This window comes from Macaca fascicularis, chromosome 8 (genome assembly GCF_037993035.2).
Source record: "Macaca fascicularis isolate 582-1 chromosome 8, T2T-MFA8v1.1".
Classification (NCBI taxonomy): Eukaryota; Metazoa; Chordata; class Mammalia; order Primates; family Cercopithecidae; genus Macaca; species Macaca fascicularis.
This window is the reverse complement of record NC_088382.1, coordinates 41417063-41431134: the sequence shown is the minus strand read 5'-3', so window position 1 is coordinate 41431134 and position 14072 is coordinate 41417063. Positions and strand designations below refer to the sequence as shown.

The 14072-nt window shown below is 50.4% G+C and overlaps 1 protein-coding gene across 1 annotated transcript in view; it reads right to left on the bottom strand.

The window, feature by feature from the left end:
- EIF4EBP1 (eukaryotic translation initiation factor 4E binding protein 1) overlaps nucleotides 1-9030 on the bottom strand; it is a 30191-nt gene extending 21161 nt beyond the window's left edge. The window contains exon 1 of the mRNA XM_005563062.4: nucleotides 8824-9030. Within this exon, the coding sequence (XP_005563119.1) occupies nucleotides 8824-8968 (145 nt within the window). The 5' untranslated portion in view covers nucleotides 8969-9030. The remainder of the gene's footprint in view (nucleotides 1-8823) is intronic.
- Nucleotides 9031-14072: the final 5042 nt, after the last annotated feature.

Here is a 14072-nt window from a genome sequence, read left to right as displayed (position 1 = left end):
AGACAGAGGTTGCAGTGAGCAGAGATTGCACCACTGCACTCCAGCCTGGGTGACAGAGTGACACTCTGTCTCAAAAAAAAAAAAAAAGCATGTAGTACACGTAACCAACTGAACATTATAGCTTAGCCTTCCCTACCTTAAATGTGCTCAGAACACTTATATTAGCCTACAGTTGGACAAAATATCTGGCAACACAGCACACTATAGACTCTATAGCGGGCTGTCCAATGTTCTGGCTTCCCTGGGCCACATTGGAAGAAGAATTGTCTTGGACAACACATAAAATACACTAACACTGGCTGGGCGCGGTGGCTCACGCCTGTAATCCCAGTACTTTGGGAGGACGAGGCGGGCAGATCACCTGAGGCCGGGAGTTCGAGACCAGCCTAACCAACATGGAGAAACACCGTCTCTACTAAAAATACAAAATTAGCTGGGCGTGGTTGCGCATGCCTGTAATCCCAGCTACTTGGGAGGCTGAGGCAGAAGAATCACTTGAACCCAGGAGGCGGAGGTGCAGTGAGCCGAGATTGCGCCATTGCACTCCAGCTGAGCTTTAAAAAAAAAAAAAAAAAAAAGAAATTTCATAATGTTTTAAGGAAGTTTACGGACTTGTACTGGGCCTCATTCAAAGCTGTCCAGGGTGCATGTTGCTCGAGGGCCTTGGGTTAGACAAGCTTGTGACTGGCCATTTGTCCTCATGTTTGTGGGGCTAAATGGGAGCTGCAGCTCACTGATGCGGCTGAGCGTCTTGAGAGTATGTACCTCATATTGCTGGCCCAGAAACAGATCAAAATTCGCAACTCAATGTACAATTTCTAGGCTGGGCATGGTGGCACACACCTGTAGTCCCAGCTACTTGGGAGGCTGGGGTGGGAGGATTGCTTGAGCCTGAGAGACGGAGATTGCAGTGAGCCGAAATCATGCCTGTGTACTCCAACATGGGTAATAGAACAAGACTCTGTCTTAAAAACAATTTTAAAAAGTACAATTCCTACTGAACACATATCACTTTCACACCATCGTAAGGTCAAAAATTGTAGTCGCACCATCATAATCGGGGATCATCTGTATGAGGGTAAGTAGGAGGGTTCAGAGAAAGTTATTCTCTGGCCGGTCCAGTGGTTCATGCATGTAATCCCAGTATTTTGGGAGGCTGAGGCGGTGGATCTCTTGAGCCCAGGAGTTCCAGACTAGCCTGGGCAACATGACAAAACTCTGTCTCTACTACATATTTAAAGATTAGCCAGGCTTGGTGGCGTGTGCCTGTAGTCCCAGCTACTGGGGAGGCTGAGGCAAAAGGATCACCTGAGCTCAGGGGGTCGAGGCTGCAGTGAGCCATGATCATGCCACTGTACTCCAACCTGCAACAGTGTAAGACTTTATCTCATAAAACAAACAAACAAACAAAAAACAGACAACAACAACATCAAAACAGAGAAAGTTTCTGCCCCTGGGACATTCTGAGATAAACACTTAGACCCTGCAACTGAAAGGACAGAAAAGGAAATTTAAACATCATCATTAAGCCAGCGGAGACCGAGGCCTGATGGTAAGAAAACTAGGTTATCCTGACCAGGCGCGGAGGCTCACGCCTGGAATCCCAGCACTCTGGGAGGTCGAGGCGGGCGGATCACAAGGTCAGGAGATCGAGACCAGCCTGGCCAACATGGTGAAATCCCGTCTCCACTAAAAATACAAAAATTAGCTGGGCGTGGTGGCGTGTGCTTGTAATTCCAGCTACTCAGGAAGTGAGGCAGGAGAATCACTTGAACCAGGGAGTTGATTGCAGTGAGCTGAGATCACGCCACTACACTCCAGCCTGGGCGACAGAGCAAGACTCCGTCTAAAAATAAATAAATAAATAAAATAAGAGAATTAGGTTATCCTGAGGGGAACACTTTCATTCCAGCATTCTTTTCAACTCTTCACCTTCCGGACATTAGACCTGGCATTAGGTCATGTGAATACAAAGATGAGTAAGACTGCTCTGAAAAAATTTCCTGGCTAACCTAGGGAACAAACACGTAAACAAATAAGTGTGATTCATTCACTATGAATCATAGTGGAGAGAGACCCCAGGCATGGGTCTAAGTCAGACAAGAAAGAAACAGGTTTTTCATGGGTTTGTTGGCACAGGCAAGAATGTATGTGCAAACTGAACATGTTTTCTTCAAAAACTCACCTTGGAAAGCAATATTCCTTTTTTTTTCAATATTGCTGTGCCTTCCCAGGCCAGGCACAGTGGAGCATGCCTCTATCCCAGAACTTTGGGAGGCCAAGGCAGGTGGATTACTTGAGTTCAGGAGTTTGAGATCAGCCTGGGCAACATGGCGAAATCCTAGCTCTACCAAAAAATACAAAAATTAGCCGGGCATGGTGGTGCACGCCTGTAGTCCCAGCTACTTGGCAGGCTGAGATGGGAGGATCGCTTGAGTGCAGGAGGGTGAGGCTGCAACTGCACTCCAGCCTGGGTGACAAAGTGAGACCCTGTCTCAAATTAAAAAAAAAAAAAAAAGAAAGAAACAATATTGCTGTGCCTTCCTAATGCATCTTCCAGAACATCAAAATAAAGGTCTATATGAGAAAACTCCTCGCTACTTTATGTCAATGGATAAATACAGTACTGCTCTACTGACCCTTTTTCCTCAGATTTGGCAATGAAGGACTTTTTTGCTTTTTTAGGAAGAAAAAAAAAAAATCAAACTCTCTCTCTCTTGTTTTTTTTTTTTGAGACAGAGTTTCACTCTTGTCACCCAGAATCATTCGAGTGAGTCTCATGCCTTAGCCTCCTGAATAGCTGGGATTACAGGCGCCCACGCCAGGGCCGGCTAATTTTTTTTGTTGTTTTTTTTAGTAGAGATGGGGTTTCACCATGTTGGCCAAGCTGGTCTTGAACTTCTGACCTCAGGAGATCTGCTCGGCGTCCCAAAGTGTTGGGATTACAGGTGTGAGCCATCACACCTGGCCTCTCCTTTCAAATAATAAAAAAACTAGAGGGTCAGACTCAGAAACAAAGCATGACCCTGTCTCTACAAAAATAAATAGCTTGGTGTGTGGTCCCAGCTACTCGGGAGGCCGAGGCAGGAGAATTGCTTGAACCCAGGAGGTGGAAGCTGCAGTGAGCCGAGATAGTGCCACTGCACTCCAGCCTGGTGACAGAATGAGACTCTGCCTCAAAAATAAAATAAAATAATCTCAGCACTTTGGGAGGCCGAGGCGGGTGGATCACGAGGTCAGGAGTTCGAGACCAGCCTGGCCAACGTGGTGAAACCCCGGTTCTACTAAAAATGCAAAAAATTAGCCAGGTGTGGTAGCACACCTGTAAACCCAGATAGTTGGGAGGCTGAGGCAGGAGAATTGCTTGAACCCAGGAAGCGGAAGTTGCAGTGAGCCAAGATCGCATCATTGCACTCCAGCCTGGGCGACAGAGCAAGACTCCATCTCAAGGAACAAACAAATAATAAATAAATAAATAAATAATTAGCTGGGCATGGTGGCATGTGCCTGTCATCCCAGCTACCAGGGAGACTGAGGCAGGAGAATCAGCCTGAACCTGGCAGGCACAGGTTGCAGTGAGCTGAGATCACGCCACTGCACTCTAGCCTGGATGACAGAATGAGACTGCCTCAAAAATAAAATTAAAATTAAAAATAATAATAATAATAAGGCTGAGTGTGGTGGCTCATGCCTATAATTCTAGCACTTTGGGAGGCCGAGGCGGGTGGATCACCTGAGGTCAGGAGTTTGAGACCAGCCTGACTAACAAGATGAAACCCTGTCTCTAATAAAAATACAAAAATTGGCCGGGCGCGGTGGCTCAAGCCTGTAATCCCAGCACTTTGGGAGGCCGAGACGGGCGGATCACGAGGTCAGGAGATCGAGACCATCCTGGCTAACACAATGAAACCCCGTCTCTACTAAAAATACAAAAAAATTAGCCGGGCGTGGTGGCGGCGCCTGTAGTCCCAGCTACTCGGGAGGCTGAGGCAGGAGAATGACGGGAACCTGGGAGGCGGAGCTTGCAGTGAGCCGAGATCGCGCCACTGCACTCCAGCCTGGGCGACAGAGTGAGACTCCGCCTCAAAAAAAAAAAAAAAATACAAAAATTAGCCATGTGTGGTGGCAAATGCCTGTAATCCCAGCTACTTGGGAGGCTGAGGCAGGAGAATCGCTTGAACCCAGGAGGCGCAGGTTGCAGTGAGCCAAGATCGCACCACTGCAACCTACGCTCCAGCCTGGGTAATAAGAGCGAACCTCTATTTCAAAATAATAATAATAATAACAACAACAACAATAAAAAGGAGTCTGGGGATTGGAAGGAGTCCGGGGTGCTCTACATCAGGAACCCCCCCCCACCAAATCTTTAATAAGGGACACAGTGTGGAATGCTTCCAACACTTTAAAAATTTTATTTATTTAATTTATACCTACAGTCTCATTATGTTGCTCAGGCTGGTCTTGAACTCCTGGCCTTGAGTAATTTTCCTGCTTCAGCCTTCCTAGTAGCTGGGATTACAGGTGCGAGCCACTGCACCTGGCTCCTTCAAACACTTTAAAAGGAAGCTCAGGTAAATGTGAGAAGAGGGTCCATTGTTTCTCCCTCACTGCATTAATGTCCAAGCTCTTTTAACCCATCCTTAATAATAACTTCTTCCCTCTATGTGACTAAGGCCTCAGGACATGGGCTGTGCTCTGGCTTCGATGCCTAGCCTACGTCCCCCCTCTTCCCAGCACCGCCTCTTTCATGTCCAAAGACTTGGGAGCTGCTCCAAGGTAAGCTTCCCAGGCACAGACCTTGTTTGCTTAACCAAACAGGGTGCCATTAACACCTGCAGCTCTACCTGCTCACCTCGGATTCACCTTATCCAGGTACGAGTCTTTGGCATAACTGCCACCCAAGCCTGTATGTAGGCTTCAGAGTCAAACATGCAACACGGAGCTGGGAATGTGGAGATCGATAAGGGAAAGTTTCTTTCTGATCCACTCAAAGGTTCTGCTGGCTAATGGGTTGTTTATGGTGTTGCTGGATATTTCTAAGACTCCAAAGACTCAAATATTCATACATGACACTCCCTTCAGCAAAATTCTCTTAAGTACTCCGGACAGCTAACCTCAGCAGAGCCTCAGTGTACAAATGGTTAATGACCATGGAAAGCAAACTGGAGGCCGGGTGAGGTGACTCATGCCTATAATCCCAGCAGTTTGGGAGGCTGAGGTGGGAGGATTGCTTGAACCCAGGAGTCTGAGGCCAGCCTGGGCAATACAGAGAGACCCTGCCTCTACAAAAAAATCAAAAACTTAGCAGGGTATGGGGGCACGTGCCTATAGTCCCAGCTACTTGCAAGGCTGAGGCAGGAGGATCACTTGAGCCCAGGAGTTTGAGACTGCAGTGAGCTATGTTCATGTTACTGTACTCCAGCCTGGGTGACACAGTGAGACCCTGTCTCAGGAAAAAAAAAAAAAAAAAAAAAGGAAAGCAAACTGCAGTCACAGGAACGGAGATAGCGCAACCCAACTCTGCTTCTTTCCCTCCAGGGACGATCACTTGATGGCCATTCCCAGCAGGAGTGACTGGTGGGCACTTACTCCAGTGGTTTTTCCTGAGAAGCTGACAGTCCCTATAAGTAAGCAGGTGCAGACAGCCATACAGACACTCTATCAAAAGCCTGACTCTCCACACCATGATTTAGAGACAGATGCTGAGCCCAACCTCAAGGTTTACCTGGATGGAGTCATCATTTTTTTTTTTTTTTCCGCCAGACTCCAGAGATCTGAAAGGTGAGGGAAGTTACGTTCCACTAATTCCTGAGTACTCAGAGTGTGGTATATGCACCAATCACTGAGAGCTAGTTAGAAATGATGAATCTAGGCTGGGCATGGTGACTCATGCCTGTAATCCCAGCACTCTGGAAGGCCGAGGCAGGCAGATCACTTGAGGTCAGGAGTTTGAGACCAGCCTGGCCAACACGGTGAAATCCCCGTCTCTGCCAAAAAATACAAAAATTAGCTGGGCATGAGTGGCGTGTGCCTGTTGTCCCAGCTATTGGGGAGGCTGAGGTGGGAGGATCGCTTGACCCCGGGAGGTGGAGGTTGCTGTGAGCTGAGATCATGCCATTGCACTCCAGCCCAGGTGACAGAGTGAGACCCTTCTCAAAAAAAAAAAAAAAAAAAGAAAGAAAGAAAAAAGAAAGAAATGCTGAATCTAGTCCCCACCCCCACCTACAGAATCAGAATATGCACTTAAATGAAGCCCCCAGTTATCCTCAAGCACCTGGAAGGTTGAGACGCAGTATTCTGCTCTGGAGCAAAAGGGTCCTGCGATGTGACCATTTCAGCTTCTCTGCCCTAGCAGAGGTGGGCTGAGGTGGGCTTTGGAGGAAGAGTTCACACCTTGGCTAATCGAGGCCGACCAGGCTTGCTTGACTTTAGTGGAAGTAAGCCGGGTTTCCCTGGCTTAGGGACTGTGAGCTGTACCTGGATGACCCAAAGAGTGAGCTGGCTTTAGGCTCCTGGCACTGCTAGCTTCTTCCAGTGATCTCAGAAACATGCTATGCCCTGATGCAGAAGCCCCTTCCCCACTCCCCCTACTGTTAAAGACCTTCGGCCGGGCGCGGTGGCTCAAGCCTGTAATCCCAGCACTTTGGGAGGCCGAGACGGGCGGATCACGAGGTCAGGAGATCGAGACCATCCTGGGTAACACAGTGAAACCCCGTCTCTACTAAAAATACAAAAACTTAGCCGGGCGAGGTGGCAGGCGCCTGTAGTCCCAGCTACTCGGGAGGCTGAGGCAGGAGAATGGCGTGAACCCGGGAGGCGGAGCTTGCAGTGAGCTGAGATCCGGCCACTGCACTCCAGCCTGGGTGACAGAGCGAGACTCCGTCTCAAAAAAAAAAAAAAAAAAAAAAAAAAAAAAAAAAAAAAAAAAGACCTTCAAAAGGAGGGGGATTTGCTGTGGTCTGTCAGCCCCCTGCCTACTCCCCACTTCCCAACCCAAAGTGAAAAGTGGATTCAAAGTTCATATATTTTATGTTTATTATTTATTTTAGAGACAGGGTCTCGCTCTGTCACCCAGGCTGGAATGCAGTGGTCAATCATAGCTCACTACAGCCTCCAACTCCTGGGCTCAAGCGACCCTCTGGCCGCAGCCTCTGTAATAGCTAGGACATCTTTTTTTTTTTTTTTTGTAGAGATGGAGTCTCACTATGTTGCCCAGGCTGGTCTTGAACTCCTGGCCTCAAGCAATTCTCCTGCCTCGACTCCCCAAAATGCTGAGATTACAGGTGTGAACCTTGGTACCCGTGCCAGAAGTGCCTATAAACAGTATCTGTGGCTTCCAATTTGACCCAACAATCCAGCAATAAAAGGCGCAAAAAAGGGCTACCTGTGCCTTCAGGCCAGCCTCAGGGCCCACCCTGAACAAATCCAGCAGACACTTACACCCTCAGTTGAAAGAAGTCCAAAATTGTCAGGAATTGTCCTGGTAGACCATTGTGACAGGGACAAAGGAGAACAGCATGAACTACAAAAGACCCAGCAAGGGAAAGAGGATGAGTCGGGAGTGGCAATAAGAGCCCCTGCGAGCTTTTCCTTGGCTCATTTCTAATAGAAAACGAAGCATTCCTCCCTTCTCTGCCTGGTTGCTATTTCTTGTCCAATCTGGGAAAACGGTGTGACAATGGGCAATAGACACGTGTTCAAGCTCTGGGGCCTCAATGCCCGGCTCTGTAGAATAAGGCGGCAGGGCTGGACAAGATCCCTAACCGTTCTAACAGTGTATGTTTTGGATCAAATAGCTGAGGACCTCGGATCCGGCCGTGCATGCTGCTGGTAGGACAGCTGCCTGAGAAAATAAGCATGTGGCCCCTGCCCGCCACCGAGTGAAGCGCCAGGATCTGTCGCGTTTTCGAGTAGTTTGGAAAGCAGCGTGGAGGAGATTGAAGGGAGAGAAGTCAAAGGGGTGGGGGCAGTACGAGGATGGGAGGGGAGTGGAGAGCCACGAGGATTTGTTTCATCATGCAAACAGGCGCGTAGGTTTCATCAGCGTCTGTGCGCTGGGGTTGCGGGGCTGGGAGGGAATGCCAGGCTCCTGAGGGCAGCCTGAGGCTGCCCCCCCACCCCCGCACCCGTGCCAGCTCAGCTTCCTCTTCCTCATCCTCTCCCAGGGAGGTCACACGGTGCCTCCTCCTCTCCCCGGACAGAAGAACGTGTTTTTCTGCACAGCCCTGCCCGTGGCGCCCGGCCCCCCCGCGGAGATCCCACTCGCGAAAATGGGGAACGTGCCACAGGTGCCCGGGAGGCTCTGCTGGAGCAGGAGAGCACCCCCACATCCAAACCTCCGTCAGAGCGCGCGTGTCCAACGCAAAACTAGGGGTGCTTCGGAAAGGAAAAAGGGCCCTGCAGGAATCATTTATCCCAACAGATAATACCCATCCCATAAAAACACCAGGCCAGGCCTCTCCTGGATCGTGGGCCACCCTGACTCCGCCCTATCCTGCCTCGGGAGCGCCCCCAACACCCACAAGGGGCAGCACAGCTCGGCATGTGGCAGTCCTGGAAGAGTGCGTGTTTGTTAGGTGTCAGCTGTCTGACACCTAACAGAAAGAGGAAACGAACGGGGCAGTTTGCAACCTGGGTCTGGACGACGCACTCAAGAGGGCAGACGGGCGGCCACTTCCATGACCCTTGCTATCTCCCCGATGCCCCTTCTCCGTTCTTTCCAGTCACAGCGCCCTTGAGCCTGGACACCCGGTCCAATCCGCGATTCCCGATCCTCCCGCCCGCCCAGGAGCCGGCCAGCTGCGTCCCCAAGCCCGCGCCTACCTCCCGGGGTGGTGCTGAAGAGTGTGCCGCCGGGGGTCGTGCTGTAGTCCCCGGGCGGGAGCTGCACGCCGTCGCCGAGCACCACCCGGCGAGTGGCGGGGATGGCCCGACTTGGGGTTTGGCTGCAGCTGCTGCCCCCGGACATGGTCTCCTGTGCGCTGCACCAGCGAACCTCTCGCTGCCCTCCCGCGCCTCCAGCCTCGCTCCGCCTAGCCGGGTCCCGCTCAGCCTCGCCCCGTCCCGCCCCGCCCCAGGACGCCCCTTCCGCCTCTCCCGCCCACGCCCCTGGGATTTGTAGTCCGCGCCGCAGCCCCACCCAGCTCCAGGACGTTGCTTCCACGTGGGATCCCCCGCAGCCCCCCGACCCACTCACGCCTGCTCACGGGCTCTTCCGCACGGGCGCCGGCGCCGCCCCGCAGCGACTGCCCCTCTGTCCTGTGTCCCTCCCCGCCACGTTGGCAGGGATGGGGGTGGGGGTGGTGGGCGGGATAGCTCGCCTAAATTAATCCTTGGCTGGGTTGGGGGCGGCGACTCAGGACCGCGCGGAGATCCGAGCTGACCCGGCCCACTGCAGGAAGGCCCGGTTTCTGCCTTAGTACATCAGGCCCGGTGTACCCTCCGGCACTCCCTGTTTCGTGCCTTAGTTCCTCAGATGAGAAAGTGGGGATTGAGTGGTCATGCTCACCCCCTCCCCCGCCTCAATTTCTTGACCTTGATGGGGGTGGGGATGGTGGGGCTAACAATTCTGTTCCCGGCCTTTAGACAGGGTGTGGGAGGAGGAGTGAACCAACCAGCGGCGTCCTGGGAGTTAAATTTAGAGCTAGGGCGCGGGGGTAGGGGGAGAGGGAAGGGCGTAGGAGAGGGGTAAGAGTTTGTCAAAGAGGTTTCCCGATAACTCCTGAATTGGGTCCAACGCCCACCCCACTGCCTGAGATTTAGTAGGTACTCCTTGGATGGTGGATGGAGGGATGTTCAAGGGGAGAGAGAAAAATGCAAGAAGGACCGAGGATGGAAAAGCTTGTTGGGTTTGAGAAGTTCTTAGCATTGTGGGCACATGTTGTGGGGAAGAGGGTGAAGAAAGTTTAAAAGGGAAATTGGGTGGTGCACCTGTAATCCCCACTACTCAGGAAGCTGAGCTGGAGGATGCTTGAGCTCAGGAGTTTGAGGCTCCAGTGAGTGTGATCACACCACTGCACTCCACCCTTAGTGACAGAGACCCTATCTCTAAAAAATATATAATAATTTTTTAAAAAGGAAATTGGGGTCAGGTCATTGAGTTTTTCAAATCATGCCAAAGTGCTTGGACTTTGTCTTAGAAGGGCAGGAGAGATCAGAGATTTTTTTTTTTTTTTTTTTTTTTTAAGGCTGGAGTGCAGTGGCGCGATCTTGGCTCACTGCAAGCTCTGCCTCCCGGGTTCACGCCATTCTCCTGCCTCAGCCTCCCGAGTAGCTGGGACTACAGGCGCCCGCCACTGCGCCCAGCTAATTTTTTGTATTTTTAGTAGAGATGGGATTTCACCGTGTTAGCCAGGATGGTGTTGGTGTCGATCTCCTAACCTCGTGATCCACCCGCCTCGGCCTCCCAAAGTGCTGGGATTACAGGCGTGAGTCACCGCGTCCAGCCCAGAGATCTTTTAAGCAGGGGGATGACATGATTTGAGTTGTTTTTTTTGAAAGATAACTAGTAGCCAGTGGAGTTTCAGGATGGGCCAAGGAGGGCAAGGCCTGAGATAGGGAGACCTGTTGAATTTGGTCTCACTTTTGAGGGAAACTTTAGGCCTACAGTGGCTTAAGACAGTAGCCGCCAGCTACAGGTGCACATTGAGCACTCCAAATGTGGCCAGTCCAAACTGTCACAAGTTTAACATACACACCATATTTCAAAGACTTAGCATGAAAAAAATAATGTAAAATGCCTGAATAATTTGTTTCTATATTGATTGTATGTTGAACTGATAATATTTTGAGTATATTGGGTTCAGAAAATTACATTAAAAAATTAATTTTGGGCCAGGTGCAGTGGCTTACGCCTGTAATCCCAACACTTTGGGAGGCCGAGGTGGGCAGATCACGAGGTCAAGAGATCGAGACCATCCTGGACAACATGGTGAAACCCTGTGTCTACTAAAAATACAAAAAAAATTAGCTGGGCATGGTGGTGCGTGCCTGTAGTTCCAGCTTACTCGGGAGGCTGAGGCAGGAGAATCGCTTGAACCTGGGAGGTGGAGGTTGCAGTGAGCCGAGATCACACCACTGCACTGCAGCCTGGTATCAGAGCAAGACTCCATCTCAAAAGAAAAAAAAAAATTAGGCCGGGCGCGGTGGCTCAAGCCTGTAATCCCAGCACTTTGGGAGGCCGAGACGGGCGGATCACGAGGTCAGGAGTTCGAGACCATGCTGGCTAACACGGTGAAACCCCGTCTCTACTAAAAAATACAAAAAACTAGCCGGGCGAGGTGGCGGGCGCCTGTAGTCCCGGCTACTCGGCAGGCTGAGGCAGGAGAATGGCGTAAAAACCCGGGAGGCAGAGCTTGCAGTGAGCTGAGATCCAGCCACTGCACTCCAGCCTGGGCGACACAGCGAGACTCCGTCTCAAAAAAAAAAAAAAAGAAAAAAAAAATTAATTTCGGCCAGGTGCGGTGGCTCACGCCTGTAATCCCAGCACTTTGGGAGGCCTAGGCGGGTGGATCATGAGGTCAGGAGTTCAAGACCAGCTTGCCAAGATGGTGAAACCCTGTCTCTACTAAAAATACAAACAACAACAACAAAAAGCCGGCCATAATGGCCGGCACCTGTAATCCCAGCTACTCAGGAGGCTGAGGCAGAGGTTGTAGTGAGCCGAGAACCACCACTGCACTCCTGCCTGGGCGACAGAGTAAGACGCTGTCTCAAAAAAAAAAAAAAAAAAAAGAAGGCCGGGCATGGTGGCTCACGCCTGTAATCCCAGCACTTTGGGAGGCCGAGGCGGGTGGATCACGAGGTCAGGAGATCGAGACCATCCTGGCTAACACGGTGAAACCCTGTCTCTACTAAAAATACAAAAAATTAGCCGGACGTGGTGGTGGGCGCCTGTAGTCCCAGCTACTCGGGAGGCTGAGGCAGGAGAATGGCGTGAACCCGGGAGGTGGAGCTTGCAGCGAGCCGAGATGGCGCCACTGCACTCCAGCCTGGGTGACAGAGCAAGACTCCGTCTCAAAAAAAAAAAAAAAGAAAAAGAAATTAATTTCGTCCAGGCTGTGGATCACACCTGTAATCCCAGTACATTTGGAGGCTGAAGTGATCAGAGTGCTTGGGCGCAGGAGTTTGAGACCAGCCTGGGCTACATGGTGAAACCTTGTCTCTACAAAAAAATTTAAAAATTAGCCCAGTGTTGTGGCTCACACCTGTGGTCCCAGCTGCTTTCAAGGATGAGGTAGGAAGATGACCTGAGCCCCAGAGGTGGAGGTTGCCATGAGCCAAGATTGCACCACTGCACTCCAGCCGGGGCTCAAAAACAAAATAAATAAAATAAGAAAAAATAAAAATAGATCAGGTCTTGGTGGTTGGGATTACAAGGCCAGAGGATTGCTTGAGGCCTGAAGTTCAGAGACCAGCCTGGGCAACATAGCAAGACCTTGTTTCAAAAAATGGCTTGTGAGCCATTACAGGTGGCTCACACCTGTAATCCCAACACTGAGAGGCCGAGGCGGTCAGATCACAAGGTCAGGAGACCGAGACCATCCTAGCTAACACGGTGAAACCCCGTCTCTACTAAAAATACAAAAAAAAAAAAAAAAAAATTACCCGGGCATGGTGGCAGACTCCTGTAGTCCCAGCTTCTCAGGAGGCTGAGGCAGGAGAATCACCTGAAACTGGGAGGCAGAAGTTGCAGTGGGCCGAGATCATGCCACTGCACTCCAGCCTGGGTGACAGAGCAAGATTTCGTCTCCCAAAGAAAAAAAAAAAAAGAGTTTCACTCTTGCCTGAGCTGGAGTGCAGTGGCTAATTATAGGCACAATCATAGCTCATTACAGCCTCCAATTCCTGGGCTCAAGCAATCCTCCCACCTCAGCCTCCCCAGCTGGGATTACAGGTGGGTGCCACTGCACCTAAGTAAAGAAAATAATTTTTTGGCTGGGTGAGGTGGCTCACGCCTGTAATTCCAGCAGTTTGGGAGGCTGAGTCAGACAGATCACCTGAGGTCAGGAGACCAGCCTGTCCAACATGGTGAAACCCTGTCTCTACTAAAAATACAAAAATTAGCCAGGCGTGGTGGTGTGCGCCTGTAATCCCAGCTACTCAGGAGACAGGAGAATCACTTGAACCCAGGAGGCATAGGTTGCAGTGAGCTAAGATCCTGCCACTACACTTTAGGCTGGGCAACAGCAAGACTCCATCTGAAAAAAAAAAAAATTTTTTTTTTTTTTTTGTAGAGATGAGGTCTTGCTATGTTACCCAGGTTTGCCTCAAGCTCCTGGCCTCAAGTGATCCTCGGTCCTCAGCCTCTTAAAGTGTTGGGATTACAGGCATGAGCCACCATGACCGGGCCCTCTACCTTTTTCTAGAGCAGGAACTCATTCATATGGAAAAAACAGCTTTTACGTGAGGAATGGGAATCCTTTTAAATTATCAGACCTAGACATTAAAATGAGACAGCAATCACGTCCCACTACCTCCTTTTGAGCTATGTAGTCATCTCTTGAAACTGCTTGCTATCGTCACAAGTAGCCATAAATTAACCTATTAATAATAATGCTGCCCTAAAGATTATATAGGTTGTGGACCCTATAGCTTAACAGTGTATAGCCAAGGCTGGGTGCAGTGGCTTACTCCTGTGATTCCCACACTTTGGCAAGCCAAGGTGAGAGGATGGCTTGAGGCCAGGGGTTTGAGACCAGCCTGGGCAACAGAGAGACCCTCCCCCTTCATCTCTACAAAAAAATATTTAAAATGTGGCCAGGTGTTGTAGCTCATGCCTGTAATCCTAGCACTTTGCGAGGCTGAGGCAGGCAGATCACCTGAGGTCAGGAGTTTGAGACTATCCTGGCCAACATGGTGAAACCCTGTCTCTACTAAAAATACAACAATTAGCCAGGTATGGTGGTATGCACCTGTAGTCCCAGCTACTAGGGAAGCTGAGACAGGAGAATTGATTGAACCTGGGTGGCAGAGGTTGCACTGAGCTGAGATCACACCACTGCACTCCAGCCTGGATGACAGAGTGACTCGTCTCAAAAATAAAATAAAATAAAATTAAAAATTAAAAATCA